Raw genomic sequence first — 14,482 nt, 5'->3', positions numbered from 1 at the left:
TGTAAATAGGTGCAGCTGTATTGATCCCGAATACATTTTCTCTAGGTCTCTGTGTTGCTCAATACCTGTATACATCCTTCCAAAGGTAAAATTCTTTCTTATTATAGTCTGGGCTGGTAGTACCACCTATTAAGGTTGCCTGACACTTCCCATTATAAAGACCCTATTTTCAATTGCTAGTAACTTTGTGGGGGAGAGGGGACTGATACAGGATGAACTCAGGGAGGGAGAGCAGGACTGGGAACCAGTCTTAGGGGGAAGGGAGAGAAACAGACTGGAGGAAGAGCCTGGAGGGGGAGACTAGAACTGACTGGGCAAGGAGACAGGGATGAGAAACCTGTAAAGTGAGACTGGAGCTGGGTAGGCAAAGAGAACAGGACAGTGACAAGGAGCCAGAGGTGGGGAAAAGACAGGTCAGGGAAAGGTTGAAGAAGAGTCCTGAGTCTCTCCATCCCCTGCTATCATTAAATATCTTTGAAATCCACTGGCAAATGCTTGTCTGAGCCCACTGGTATCAGTTACTTCTGTTAGAGTCAAACACCTGAAAAACATCTGGAAGAAAAGTTCTTTGTTTAAAAAAAAAAGAAAAAATCAACATCACTGACCCTTCAAAGGTCTGAGCAAGATATCAATCTACTTTTCTGAGTCCATCAAAGGAGACAAAATAGGGACGGTAATACCTGATATATAGAAGGTTTAAAAAAAAAATTTAAGGATTTCAAGTTCTCTTTATCCTTCATAAAGAAGCAAAGAGGACTCCCCTCACCCTCACATTTGAAGATAACCATTAAAGAACACTGATGAGATGGGAACAGTTGGATCTGGCAAAGTGTAGATGGCTGGTAGAACAGGAAGTACACATCTCAAAAAGATGGCACACTTTAGAGAGACTGTACTGTTCTAGTGTTACCTAAGCTAGTGTCTTCCGACGGGATGGGTTCTGTGACGGTTCTGTCTTCTTTTCCAACTGCTACACCTGTGTTTTGACTTGGTCTTTGCCACATTGGGTGAGTAAACGAGTTGTTAGCTGCAAAAGGAAAAGGGAAAACAACTGAGCTGTCGTGGGTTTTGGGATTCCATTGCTCCACTGGGCTCCAGAAAGTATTGCTTACCACTTACCTTGCGTTATTCGACAACCAATCATCTCCACCTTCAATGCTATTCTTTGGTGCCAGGTCTGTGGAATGATCCGCACGTATCGGGCCACTATAGGAGGGATAAAATTATTGCGTACTAGGTCCCCATAATTAGAGTTGCCTTGGAATACCTGCAACGTAAAGCACAAACTCTTTAATTGCTCTGTTTTCAGAGTGAGTTTGTTAATAATACAGAACATCCTACATTTAAAGAGGGACCCTTGTCAACCTAAAACTCATTCAAAAATATCTTAAACCGTGTTGCAACTTTAAGACTATTAGAAGTAAATTTTAAAAGAAATTTACTTTACAGTTTTTGCTAAAGTTCACATTTTGCGCTTTATTCAGCTTATTCAGGACAAAGAAATAAGACTTGCCATTTTCATTTTCTGATCAGCATTGTGCTAATGCACGCTACTGTGTTTGAATTAACAATCCCTCCTGCATCAAAAGCAAAACAAAACTTTTTATTGAAATCAAATCATGAAAAATGTTTTGTAAACTACTTCTTTTCTTCAGCAAAATCAAATTGAGTGACCAAAAAGAAGTTACTCACCTTGTGCAGTAACGATGGTTCTTCAAGATGTGTGTCCCCCTATGGCTGATCCACTATAGGTGTATCTGCATCCCTGCACTGCTGACTGGAGAACTTTGGTAGCAGTGTCTGTTCGGCCCACACGTGTGCTGTCTCTCCTCGTGCTGCGCCACGAGGCTAGCCAGCACATGCTGGCCAACCATCCTCAGTTCCTTCGCGGCCGCAGAGTCAATGAGAACTCAGAAATAGAGGAGAGAAGGGCGGGTAGTGGAACGCCCATATTGGGACACAGATCGATGAACCATTGTTACTGCACAAGGTGAGTAACTTCTTCTTCGAGTAGTGTCCCCATGGGTGCTCCATTCTAAGTGACTCCTGAGCAGTGCCCCGCTTGGAGGCCTGGGACTTCGGAGTCAGGTTTGTCACAGATGACAGTACTGTGGAGCCAAAGATGGCATCAGAGGCAGAGTTCCTGGTGATTGTGTAATGTTCTGCAAAGGCGTTGGCTGAGGCCCTGTCGCTGCTCTGTAGATCTCTGAGATGGGGACATTCCTGAGGAAGGCGACAGATGAGGAGATTGATCTTGTGGAATGTGTACAGATCGAGTCCAGAGGGGTCATGTTATGAATTTGGTAGCACTGTCTGATTCAATTCAAGACCCACATAGAGAGTCTTTGGGCTGATATCGCTGAGCCCTTACACCTTTCTGCCATAGAGAGGAACAGTCTAGGGAACTTCCTGAAGGCCTTTGTCCTATTGAGGTAGAATGCAAGGGCTCTCATAACATCTAAGGTATGGAGTATGGCCTCCCTATTGTCTCGGTGAGGCTTGGGGTAGAAGGCGGGAAAGGAAATAGACTGATTCATGTGAAACAAGGAGGTAACTTTAGAGATGAACCTTGGATGCGGCCTAAGTGGAACCTTGTCAGGGAAAAACACTGTACGGGGGATACGCCATCAGAGCTGCTATTTCCCCTATTCTTCTAGCCAAGGTAACTGCAATCAGAAAAGCTGTTTTCATCGATTGGTATGCTAGTGAACAGGTAGCCATAGGTTCAAAGGGGGAGCCTGGTCAGTCCTTTCAGCACCAGGTTTAGGTTCTGGGGGGATGGAAGTCGAGGTTGAGGGAAGAGGTTTGTTATTCTCTGTCAAGGTTCCTTCCCCACTCTGAACTCTAGGGTACAGATGTGGGGACCTGCATGAAAGACCCCCTAAGCTTATTCTTACCAGGTTAGGTTAAAAACTTCCTCAAGGTACAAACTTTGCCTTGTCCTTGAACCCTATGCTGCCACCACCAAGCATGTTAAACAAAGAACAGGGAAAGAGCCCACTTGGAGACGTCTTCCCCCCCAAAATATCCCCCCCAAGCCCTACACCCCCTTTCCTGGGGAAGGCTTGATAAAAATCCTCACCAATTTGCATAGGTGAACACAGACCCAAACCCTTGGATCTTAAGAACAATGAAAAAGCAATCAGGATCTTAAAAGAAGAATTTTAATTAAAGAAAAAAGTAAAAGAATCACCTCTGTAAAATCAGGATGGTAAATACCTTACAGGGTAATCAGATTCCAAACACAGAGAACCCCTCTAGGCAAAACCTTAAGTTACAAAAAGACACAAAAACAGGAATATACATTCCATTCAGCACAGCTTATTTACCAGCCATTTAAACAAAAGAAAATCTAACGCATTTCTAGCTAGATTACTTACTAACAAGTTCTAATACTCCATTCCTGTTCTGTTCCCAGCAAAAGCCTCACACAGACAGACAGACCCTTTGTTCCACCCCCTCCAGCTTTGAAAGTAACTTGTCTCCTCATTGGTCATTTTGGTCAGGTGCCAGCGAGGTTATTTTAGCTTCTTAACCCTTTACAGGTGAAAGGGTTTTGCCTCTGGCCAGGAGGGATTTTATAGTTCTGTATACAGAAAGGTGGTTACCCTTCCCTTTATATTTATGACATTCCCTTAAGGAGCCTTTTAATGGTTGGGTGCGATAGTACTGAGCACCTCTCTACGGGCTGGTGAAATACTGTAATAGTTGCTAGGTGGACCCTGAGAGAGCTCAGGGATAACCCCTATTTTTTCAGGGTGAGGGCATATTCCAGAATATGTGGAAGAGTTGCTGACACCAGGGAGATTTGTTGAGACATGCACCAAATCTGGAACCCGAACCATTTCTGCAGGTAAGTGCATTGTGTGGAGGACTTTCTGCTGTGCAGTAGAACCTCCTGTGCTTCTTTTGAGCTGTGACCATGTAGGAGCCATGCTTTGAGGCAGAGGATCCCCAGGTTGGAATGTGTGGAACACCCTGAGAGAGACGGTGCGAAGTGGCCAGAACGGAGATCAGTGGGCACATCATGAGCTGCACCAGGTAAGGGTACCAGGTCTGTCGCGGCCATGTGGGAGCAATCAAAATTATGTAAGCTCCGTCCCCTCTTTATCTTTAGCAGACCCTTCAGCAGAAGAGGAAATGGAGGGAAGGGGAAAAGAAGGCCCTTATCCCACGGGGGAAGGAGAGCATCGCCCTGAGCGTGCTGTCCAATCCCTGCTCTGGGACAGTATTGCATACACTTCTTTTTCTGGTAAGTGGAAAACAGATCTGTGGACGGTGTTCACCGTGTGAACAAGTTGTGAAGTCCTGCCGGGTGCATCTCCCACTTGTGGTCATATGGGAATTTGTGACTGGGCTTGTCCGCTATCGAGTTTTGCGTGCCCGGGAGGTAAGCCGCGGACAAGGTGATGTTGTGAGAGGTGCCCCAGTTCCATAGTTTCATGGCCTCTGTACATAGGGAGGCTGATCTGGCTCCTCCTTGATGGTTGATATAATACATGTGGGCTCTGTTGTCTGTCAGGATTTTTGTATGTGATCCTGTTATCAGCGGGAAGAAATGGGTTCAGGCATTCCTGACCATTCTCAACTCAAGGAGATTTATGTGCAGGGATATCTCCACAGGCATACACGACTCGTGCCTCCCAATACTGGGTCGGGGGGGGCACAATCTTTAGGAGAGGACACGTAATGGGGACCTCACCCATACTGATCTCTCCAGTGCCAGATGACCCAGTGCCGCTGGTGGTACTGTCAGCTTGCGTACCGGGATGTTTTCCATTCTCTCTCTGTGCCCAAGAGTCAATGCCTGTGCCCAAACAGTCCGTGGGCCTATCAACGGTACCAGACACCGATGGTTGCCAAGAGGCATGGGTGCTAGATGATCTCGGTGCTGGCGGCGCAGAGGACAACAAGCGGGATGGTGATCACTCTCAGCTATTCCTGGGCTCGTTCAGGGGACTTCCTGCTCTCTTTTTCGACTTGTGAGAGGGGTCCCTGGACCGTTTCTTCGACCCACTATCCTTCGAAGTCGAAGGTTGATTGGAAGGGTCACACCTGCCGGAGGGCTGGGGTCGGAGAGCCACCTCCATGAACATGATTTTCTGGTGGCGCTCTCTGTCCTTGCAGGATCTCGGTCGGCCCTCACGAAGGCAGCGAGTGCACTGAGAGAGCTTGGCCATGACTGGGATCACCTCACTGCAAGTGTGACACTTGAAGCCCAGAGAGCTGGGCATGACCCCTCCAGCCTTGGAGAAAGGTAACACAAGAATAAAGTCTTTTCTTTCTTCTTTTAGGCACAGCCAAATAAAGAGTCAGAAGAAAGCTAAAAGATTTCTAAAAGCTAAAGATTTTCAAATGAAAAGGTGAGTTAACGATCTGCTAATGGACAGCTAAAGGTTCCATCCCTAGCCAGGGGCAGTTGAGAAGGAACTGAGGATGGTTAGCCTGCACTCACCGGCTAGCCTCATGGCGCAGCAGGAGGAGAGAGAGCGTGTGCGTGGGCCCAACAGACGCTGCTACCGAAGTTCTCCAATCAGCAGCCAGGGATGAGCACACGTAGAGTGGAGGACCCATAGGGAAACTACTCGACGAAGAACTGTTGGATTATGTTCTCTTCATTGTATTTACAAAATCTGCCTGATCAGCAGCCTATTCTACAAGTGGACCTTTTTATTAGTTTGTTTAAATGAAAAGTGTATAAACCTGAAACCCTGGCTGAATTAATTCTATTTAAGATCATGTATAACAGCTTCTTATGAGATTTTTTTTAAATGATGGAGTAATGTAGAACCAGTCAGAAGTTTACCCTAAGGAAACTTTGATTCATGTGGAATTTAAAAACAGTCAAGTCAATTTTTAAAAACTTAAGAATTATCATTATCATGGAATAGTGCAAACCCGCAAACTTTAAATATCTAGTTTGCATAGCTCAGAGCCGTTACTGTACCCATTTTTCACTGCAGGCAAAAAACTGAGGTTGTAGGATATTAAAAATCCTGAGGAAATCCACATTGTGCAAATGAAATTTCTCTCCAAACAATTTAAAGCAGGATACGTGGAAGTAATAAGAACCCACTTTCTCGATTCAGAATTTTAGGATCTATAAAGACCCCTCTACAGCAAGATTTTGGTTATTATGAGAACTGATGCTCAGTTAGGGCCTGATACTGCAACATGCTGAGCTCCCACATGTTCCACTAAAAATAATGAGAGGACACTCAGGAGCAGGCTCTTGGGATTTGTTCAGAGTAGACCAACAAGGAAATTCAAGGTAGTTACATCAGTGCGACCCTCTAATGTAGGCCTTGTTTACATGAGATATCTGCACTGCTTTCATTTTAGTTTTTAATCGATTTAAGTTAAACTTGTGCAAACTCCCGTGTGGACATTTATTTTGGCTTAAGAGCACGTATTTTGGTTTTGTATACACCGATTCCTTGAGCTAACCCCAAAAAGTAGCCACACAGACTTTTTGTACCAGTTTATCTATACTAGTTTTAAATAACACCTTTGCTTAACCTGGGGTCACTTTTGTGTGTAGATAAGCCCACAGACATACTGCACCAGTAAATTACATTGATGCAGTTACACTGATGAAGACTGATTAATCTTTCATGACAGTGAAAATCTTTCTTCAATATCAAAGCATCTTAGAGAATTCTCTCTTTTGTGTTCCCATCCCCCCTTTGCCTCCTTTACCTTTTCTTCATTGCTTAGGATTCCTTTGTAAGTTTTCCATTTTGAGTTGTTATTTTTATAGTTCATAATAAAAGTCTTTACATAAAAGTTAAACTTCAGCATTGTGGATCCTGTAGTCCTAATCCCTTGTAACAAAAGAAAAAACATATTTTGTTAGTTTTTTTTTTTTTTTAAAAGGAACATTTTCATACAGAACTCAAAAAGGAAGTGGGTTAAAAATAAAGGTACAGGTCTGTCTAAAAGAACTGTTAATTCACCTCTCAAATTAACTTTGGAGTTCAAAAAAAGCCAACAGGCTGGGGGAAGAAAATGAGTTTTATACTGTGAATTTCATGGCTTCTGTTGTGGACCCGACCTGATCTTGGAGAGTCTATAGTTTTGGGTAAAATATAATCCATCTGCTAAGCATGTTTATAGAAGTAATAATGGAAGTTATTGAAGCTGTATCAGTAAGGAGGAGGAGAACCAAAACATACGTAGTAAAAATAGGCTTGGCAATAGTTTTAAGCATTAAGGACTTAGAATGACACCTAATAGAAATTGGCAGTTGGCATAAGTTAGCATGAGTATTATGTGCTTGACCAGAGTTATGAAATAATACATGCTTGACCGAAGGTTATAAAATCTAGCAATATGTATCTTTTAATAGTTTAGCAGTGCATCATGTAATAAACAGATAAACCACAATTGAACAATTTTATTGCTAAAATCTTAGGGGCTTTTTGCAATAAAAGTTAACCACATTAACACAACAAAACTACTAGGAAAGGGACTTGGAAAACTAGTAGGAAAGTGTGAATTGGGAGTGCTTTGTTCCAGGTGAGCCTTTAGGGGGCCTATTATAAAAAGCTAGTCAGCTGTGAACCAGCGGAGCTGCGAACAGCAGAGAGGCTAACAGAGGGAGTTCGCCTGGGGAGAGCCCACTGAGGTGTACATCTTGCTGGCTTCTCTGAGTAGTTACTACAACTCCTGAGGAAGCTCGTAGAAGGAAGGTAATATGGATGGGGAGCATTCAGCTGTTGTGACCTGCACTGGATGTGCCATTTTTGTCTTTCTTCCACAGGACAGAAGCGACTTTGTCTGTACAAAGTGCAAGCTAGTCTCCTTATTGGAAGAGAAGGTTCAAGGTCTGGAGAAACAACTATCGACCCTGCATTGCACAAGAGAAACTGAAGATTTCCTGGACAGACGTCAGGATATGCTTCTACGGACACAACATTCTGAAGATTCAGAGCAGGCTGCGCAGCGGGGACAGGAGAACGGTGAAGAAATTTGGCAGCATGTCACCTCCAGAAGAAGAAAGGGGAGCATCCATGTACCAGGAACGCAGATACAGGTAAGTAACCGTTTTCATGTTCTCTCCACAGGTGCTAATGCGGAGAATGGACCAGATGATACATCTGATACAACAGAAGGAGACTCTGCTGATTGGAAGGCATGAGATGCACTGTCCTCGGGATGGGGGTTCCACGACCACCGCTCCCAAGAGAAGGAGGCGGGTGATGGTGCTCAGGGACTCTCTCCTTGGGGGACCGAGTCATCTATCTGCCGCCCCGACCGGGAAAACCAAGAAGTCTGCTGCTTGCCAAGAGCTAGGATTCACAATGTGACGGAGAGACTGCCGAGACTTATCAAGCTCTCAGATCGCTACCCCTTCCTGCTTCTCCACGTGGGCACCAATGATACTGCCAAGAATGACCTTGAGAGGATCACTGCAGACTACATGGCTCTGGGAAGAAGGATAAAGGAGTCTGAGGTGCAAGTGGTGTTCTCGTCCATCCTCCCTGTGGAAAGAAAAGGCCTGGGTAGAGACTGTCAAATCGTGGAAGTCACCGAATGGCTACACAGGTGGTATCGGAGAGAAGGCTTTGGATTCTTTGACCATGGGATGGTGTTCCAAGAAGGAGAAGTGCTAGGCAGAGATGAGCTCCACCTAACGAAGAGAGGGAAGAGCATCTTCGCAAACAGCCTGGCTAACCTAGTGAGGAGGGCTTTAAACTAGGTTCATCGGGGTAAGGAGATCAAAGCCATGAGGTAAGTTGGGACGTGGGATACTGGGAGGAAGCATGAGCAGGAGAGCGTGAGAGGGGAGGGCTCCTGCCTCTTACTGAGAAAAAGGGACGATCAGCAAGTTATCTCAAGTACCTATACACAAATGCAAGAAGCCTGGGAAACAAGCAGGTTGAACTGGAAGTCCTGGCACAGTCAAGGAATTACGATGTGACTGGAATAACCGAGACTTGGTGGGATAACTCACATGACTGGAGTACTGTCATGGATGGATATAAACTGTTCAGGAAGGACAGGCAGGGCAGAAAAGGTGGGGGAGTTGCACTGTATGTAAGAGAGCAGTATGACTGCTCAGAGCTCTGGTATGAAACTGCAGAAAAACTTGAGAGTTTCTGAATTAAGTTTAGAAGTGTGATCAACAAGGGTGATGTCGTGGTGGGAGTCTGCTATAGACCACCGGACCAGGGGGAGAGGTGGACAAGGCTTTCTTCCGGCAACTAACGGAAGTTACTAGATCGCAGGCCCTGGTTCTCATGGGAGACTTCAATCACCCTGATATCTGCTGGGAGAGCAATACAGCGGTGCACAGACAATCCAGGAAGTTTTTGGAAAGTGTAGGGGACAATTTCCTGGTGCAAGTGCTGGAAGAACCAACTAGGGGAAGAGCTCTTCTTGATCTGCTGCTCACAAACCGGGAAGAATTAGTAGGGGAAGCAAAAGTGGATGGGAACCTGGGAGGCAGTGACCATGAGATGGTCGAGTTTAGGATCCTGACACAGGGTAGAAAGGAGAGCAGCAAAATACGGACCCTGGACTTCAGAAAAGCAGACTTTGACAACCTCAGGGAACTGATGGGCAGGATCCCCTGGGGAGAATAATATGAGGAGGAAAGGAGTCCAGGAGAGCTGGCTGTATTTTAAAGAATCCTTATTGAGGTTACAGGGACAAACCATCCCAATGTGTAGAAAGAATAGTAAATATGGCAGGTGACAAGCTTGGCTTAACAGTGAAATCCTTGCTGATCTTAAACACAAAAAAGAAGCTTATAAGAAGTGAAGATTGGACAAATGACCAGGGAAGAGTATAAAAATATTGCTCGGGGATGCAGGAGTGAAATCAGGAAGGCCAAATCACACCTGGAGTTGCAGCTAGCAAGAGATGGTAAGAGTAACAAGAAGGGTTTCTTCAGGTATGTTAGCAACAAAAAGAAAGTCAAGGAAAGTGTGGGCCCCTTACTAAATGAGGGAGGCAACTTAGTGACAGAGGATGTGGAAAATGCTAACGTACTCAATGCTTTTTTTGCCTCTGTCTTCATGAACAAGGTCAGCTCCCAGACTGCTGCACTGAGCAGCACAGCATGGGGAGGAGGTGACCAGCCCTCTGTGGAGAAAGAAGTGGTTCGGGACTATTTAGAAAAGCTGGACGAGCACAAGTTCATGGGGCCGGATGCGCTGCATCCGAGAGTGCTAAAGGAGTTGGCGGATGTGATTGCAGAGCCATTGGCCATTATCTTTGAAAACTCATGGCGAACGGGAGGAAGTCCCGGAAGACTGAAAAAAGGCTAATGTAGTGCCCATCTTTAAAAAAAGGGAAGAAGGAGGATCCTGGGAACTACAGGCTAGTCAGCCTCACCTCAGTCCCTGGAAAAATCATGAAGCAGGTCCTCAAGAAATCAATTCTGAATCTAATTGCCTACTATGATGAGATAACTGGCTCTGTGGATGAGGGGAAAGCAGTGGATGTGTTGTTCCTTGACTCTAGCAAAGCTTTTGACACAGTCTCCCACAGCATTCTTGCCAGCAAGTTAAAGAAATATGAGCTGGATGAATGGACTATAAGGTAGATAGAAAGCTGGCTAGATTGTCGGGCTCAACGGGTAGTAATCAATGGCTCCACATCTAGCTGGCAGCCGGCATCAAGTGGAGTGCCCCAAGGGTCGGTCTTCGGGCTGGTTTTGTTCAATATCTTCATTAATGATCTGGAGGATGGCGTGGATTGCACCCTCAGCAAGTTTGCAGATGACACTAAACTGGGAAGAGAGGTAGATACGCTGGCGAGTAGGGATAGGATACAGAGGGACCTAGACAAATTAGAGGATTGGGCCTAAGAAATCTGATGAGGTTCAACAAGGACAAGTGCAGAGTCCTGCACTGAGGACGGCAGAATCCCATGCACCGCTACAGACTAGGGACCGAATGGCTCGGCAGCAGTTCTGCAGAAAAGGACCTAGGGGTTACAGTGGACGAGAAGCTGGATATGAGTCAACAGTGTGCCCTTGTTGCCAAGAAGGCCAATGGCATTTTGGGCTGTATAAGTAGGGGCATTGCCAGCAGATCGAGGGACGTGATCGTTCCCCTCTGTTCGACATTGGTGAGGCCTCATCTGGAGTACTGTGTCCAGTTTTGGGCACCACACTGCAAGAAGGATGTGAAAAAATTGGAAAATGTCCAGCGGAGGGTAACAAAAATGATTAGGGGTCTGGAACACATGACTTATGAGGAGAGGCTGAGGGAACCGGGATTGTTTAGTCTGCGGAAGAGAAGAATGAGGGGGAATTTGATAGCTGCTTTCAACTACCTGAAAGGGGGTTCCAAAGTAGATGGATCTAGATTGTTCTCAGTGGTACCACATGACTGAACGAGGAGTAATGGTTTCAAGTTGCAGTGGGGGAGGTTTAGGTTGGATATTAGGAAAAACTTTTTCACTAGGAGGGTGGTGAAGCACTGGAATGCCTTACCTAGGGAGGTGGTGGAATCTCCTTCCTTTGAAGTTTTTAATGTCAGGCTTGACAAAGCCCTGGCTGGGATACTTTAGTTGGGGATTGGTCCTGCTTTGAGCAGTGAGTTGGACTAGATGACCTCCTGAGGTCCCTTCCACCCTGATATTCTATGATTCTATGACTGACATGAATGATTGGATTAACTGTCAGAAATGTAATTATGGTCAACCAGAATGCCACACATGAACAACCAGAACCCTAAAATTGGTCTCCTGGAATACCAAATATAAACAGGGATCTGAGACTTGATCAGATATGGTCCCAGATGTATGTGGATGGAATGAAAAAAGGTGCAGAAAGGGTTGTCAAACCCATCTCTAGTTGGGACCCTGGGATAATGGCATGGGCAGTCAGACAGGAAGCCTGGCCCAGCAATTTCCTCTTGTAGTGTGCTTCACTGTTTCTTCTATCTTTGGTTCTAATGGTCTCCATAAGATTGCAAGTATGCGCAATGTAAGATTGTAAGTAACGCACTTTACTGTATTTAATCTTATTCTTCTACTTACGTGTATTGATTTTTCTATGGTTTCAATAATATCTGTATTAACTAAAGCTTAAAGTTTCTGTGTGTGCTTCACCTTCTTAATTAACTCTAAGTAACTACCTAAATAAAGAACTTGTTTTTTGTGAAAGGTGTACTTTAAACCTTAGATTAATACCAGGCTACACAGTCAACCAATCAGTGTTGTTACATGCAAGGTGTATTTATAAAGAACTCCATCACCAATGCAGGAAGAGATTTCACAAGACAGATTTAAATTATATGGTTAGGAAACTTTCAAGATGCTCTTTATGTAAATACATGCCATGGAATTTTAAAAGATTACCGACCCCAAAATGGCAATGGATTATGCACACAGATTATCACAGATTATGGTCCATCATGAGGGTCTTTATCCATTTACAAGTGACGGTAATTTAAATTTGTTACGCAAGGAGCTTGCAATAGGAGCGCCACTTATGTGAACATACCATTGTTTCAGTGACCAGGCTTAGATATTCATTTATTGATACAGGGAGTGCATCATAAATAGACCCTAAAGAGCCATTTACAGGTTGATCAGGACACAACAGCCAAGCTCTATTGTTGACTGTGTGAATACATTGTAGAATGTCTACAACGTAATGTTTATAGATAACTGATATGACAGAAGGCATATAAGACAGCTCAGCCCAAACCTGTGTTCCTGTATTCCCAAAACACCCATAACAATGGGAATTTTGGACATATGAAGAATGCAGGGTTCAGCTTTAAATCCTTACATTACAAGCACTGGAACAGTTACTGAGAAGATAAGCATTGGGATAGGGGGCACAATGGTGTCATCAGGAGTAGAAGAAGAAGAAGAAAAGTGAAGGGTAGGTTCAATGTCCTGGTCTCGGTCCAAGGGTTCATCCTGTTCTGCTGGAATGTCCTCAGGGGTCTGAGATGGTCCCGCTACCGACAGTGCAGGTGATGGATGTGTGCTCTCCCTGGGAGATTTGTGGTGGTAAGTGGGATGTGCCATCCATGGTGTCCAATACAGCCACTGTGGTGGAGGGTGGCATGGGTGCCATCCATGGGTACCCGTACCATTGGGATTCTTTGTGTGCAGTGTGGAGGCATGTCCTGCCATATTGCGGATAAGAGAAGAGTGGTGGGAATAAATCTCTCCATCATCGACATCATCCTCATTGCTCGAAAGAGGGGGAGCTGCGCGAGGTGGAGTGGAAGAGTGATTTGGTACCGAGTGAGTCAGGGTAATGTCAGTGCTGAGAATAGGCGATTCAGGCATTGAGGAGACTGCTAAATCCTTTTGTATACGAACTGACTCAGTACCCATGGTGGCATCTACTACTTAGAAGTAGAGCCTCTGTCAGAGGCTGCCATAGGGGACTTTTGTCCCGGGGGAGTCCTGGCTTCTGGCTCAGATGCTGGCCTGAGGGACTTCTCCTTTAGGAGCAGCTTTAGCTACAAGTCCCTGGCTTTCCTGGTCCTGGCTGTTAGGTTATGACAGTGCGGACTCTTTTGAAGAACATGTTTCTCGCCAAGGCAGTGGACATACTGAGCATGCCTGTCTGACGCTGGAATTGATAGCCTACAGGTGAGGCAACATTTAAAGCCCAGAGAACCGGGCATGCCCCTGAGAGGAGAGTTTCACCCTCCCCTGAGGGGAGAACTGGGAATAAGGGTTCAACAAAAACCTACTTCTAATCAGGAAAACAAATTAGGGTTTTTTTTTGTTTTTTTTTAAATAAATGCGTCCAAAGGAATGAAAAAGGGTTGACAATCTATAATAAAACTAGAAGTAACTTGGGTATACTATTCTAGCTAAGATCTGAGGTGCTGCTGAATGCTCTGACTCATTGCCAAAGGTGGTAGAGAAGGAACTGAGGAAGGGTTGGTCGCACAGTGCTAGTGAACTGCCTGAAGCAGTGCGAGATGGGGACCGCGCATGTGAGACCCAACCGGGCACTGCTACCCTAAATCTCTGATTAAAAGCGCAGGGATACACGAACACCTAAAATGGAGCATCCACAGTGACATCACTCAAAGCAGAACTTATGCCTCTGGCTTGGAAACCAGCCACGTTATTCAGCAGGTAACTTACCCGTTATTCTCTTTTTCTCTCCCAAGTCTATTTCTAACCACTCCCGGTGGCTGCTATGGTTGGAAGCCCATGAAATCCCTTGGACTTGAAGCCAGGCCTTGTCAGGAGACCACTGAACACTTTCCCCAATTTCACTGGTCTCTTCCCAAGAGGACGATGCTGTAATATGGCTGTTGGGGATGAATCCATCTTCCAGACTCAAGGATTTATTGCAACCTAGAAGGAATTCCGATACAGAGAGAGATGGAAGAGACAACTTGCATTTTCCCAGCATATCCCACCAAGGCCACCCACAACAACCAGCTCATATAATTCTCCTCCCTGCTGTTTCTCCCTCCTGTGCTGCCATCCGTTAGGCATAATGTTTGCAGCAGGCAATCCAGTATCAGATTACTATGTTCCC

At 45.2% G+C, this 14,482-nt stretch overlaps 1 protein-coding gene across 3 annotated transcripts in view; it reads right to left on the bottom strand.

Moving 5' to 3' along the window:
• Positions 1-14,482, bottom strand: part of DCBLD1 (discoidin, CUB and LCCL domain containing 1) — an 83,427-nt gene that overhangs the window by 9,111 nt on the left and 59,834 nt on the right. For all 3 annotated transcript variants that reach the window (XM_037894687.2, XM_037894688.2, XM_037894689.2), the window contains 4 exons: positions 14,080-14,295; positions 6,700-6,824; positions 1,120-1,267; positions 911-1,027 (listed from right to left, as the gene is read on the bottom strand). In XM_037894687.2, the coding sequence (XP_037750615.1) occupies positions 911-1,027; positions 1,120-1,267; positions 6,700-6,824; positions 14,080-14,295 (606 nt within the window). The remainder of the gene's footprint in view (positions 1-910; positions 1,028-1,119; positions 1,268-6,699; positions 6,825-14,079; positions 14,296-14,482) is intronic.

This window comes from Chelonia mydas, chromosome 3 (genome assembly GCF_015237465.2).
Source record: "Chelonia mydas isolate rCheMyd1 chromosome 3, rCheMyd1.pri.v2, whole genome shotgun sequence".
Classification (NCBI taxonomy): domain Eukaryota; kingdom Metazoa; phylum Chordata; order Testudines; family Cheloniidae; genus Chelonia; species Chelonia mydas.
Note: the sequence above shows the minus strand (reverse complement) of the source record. Positions and strands in the feature narration are given on the sequence as shown.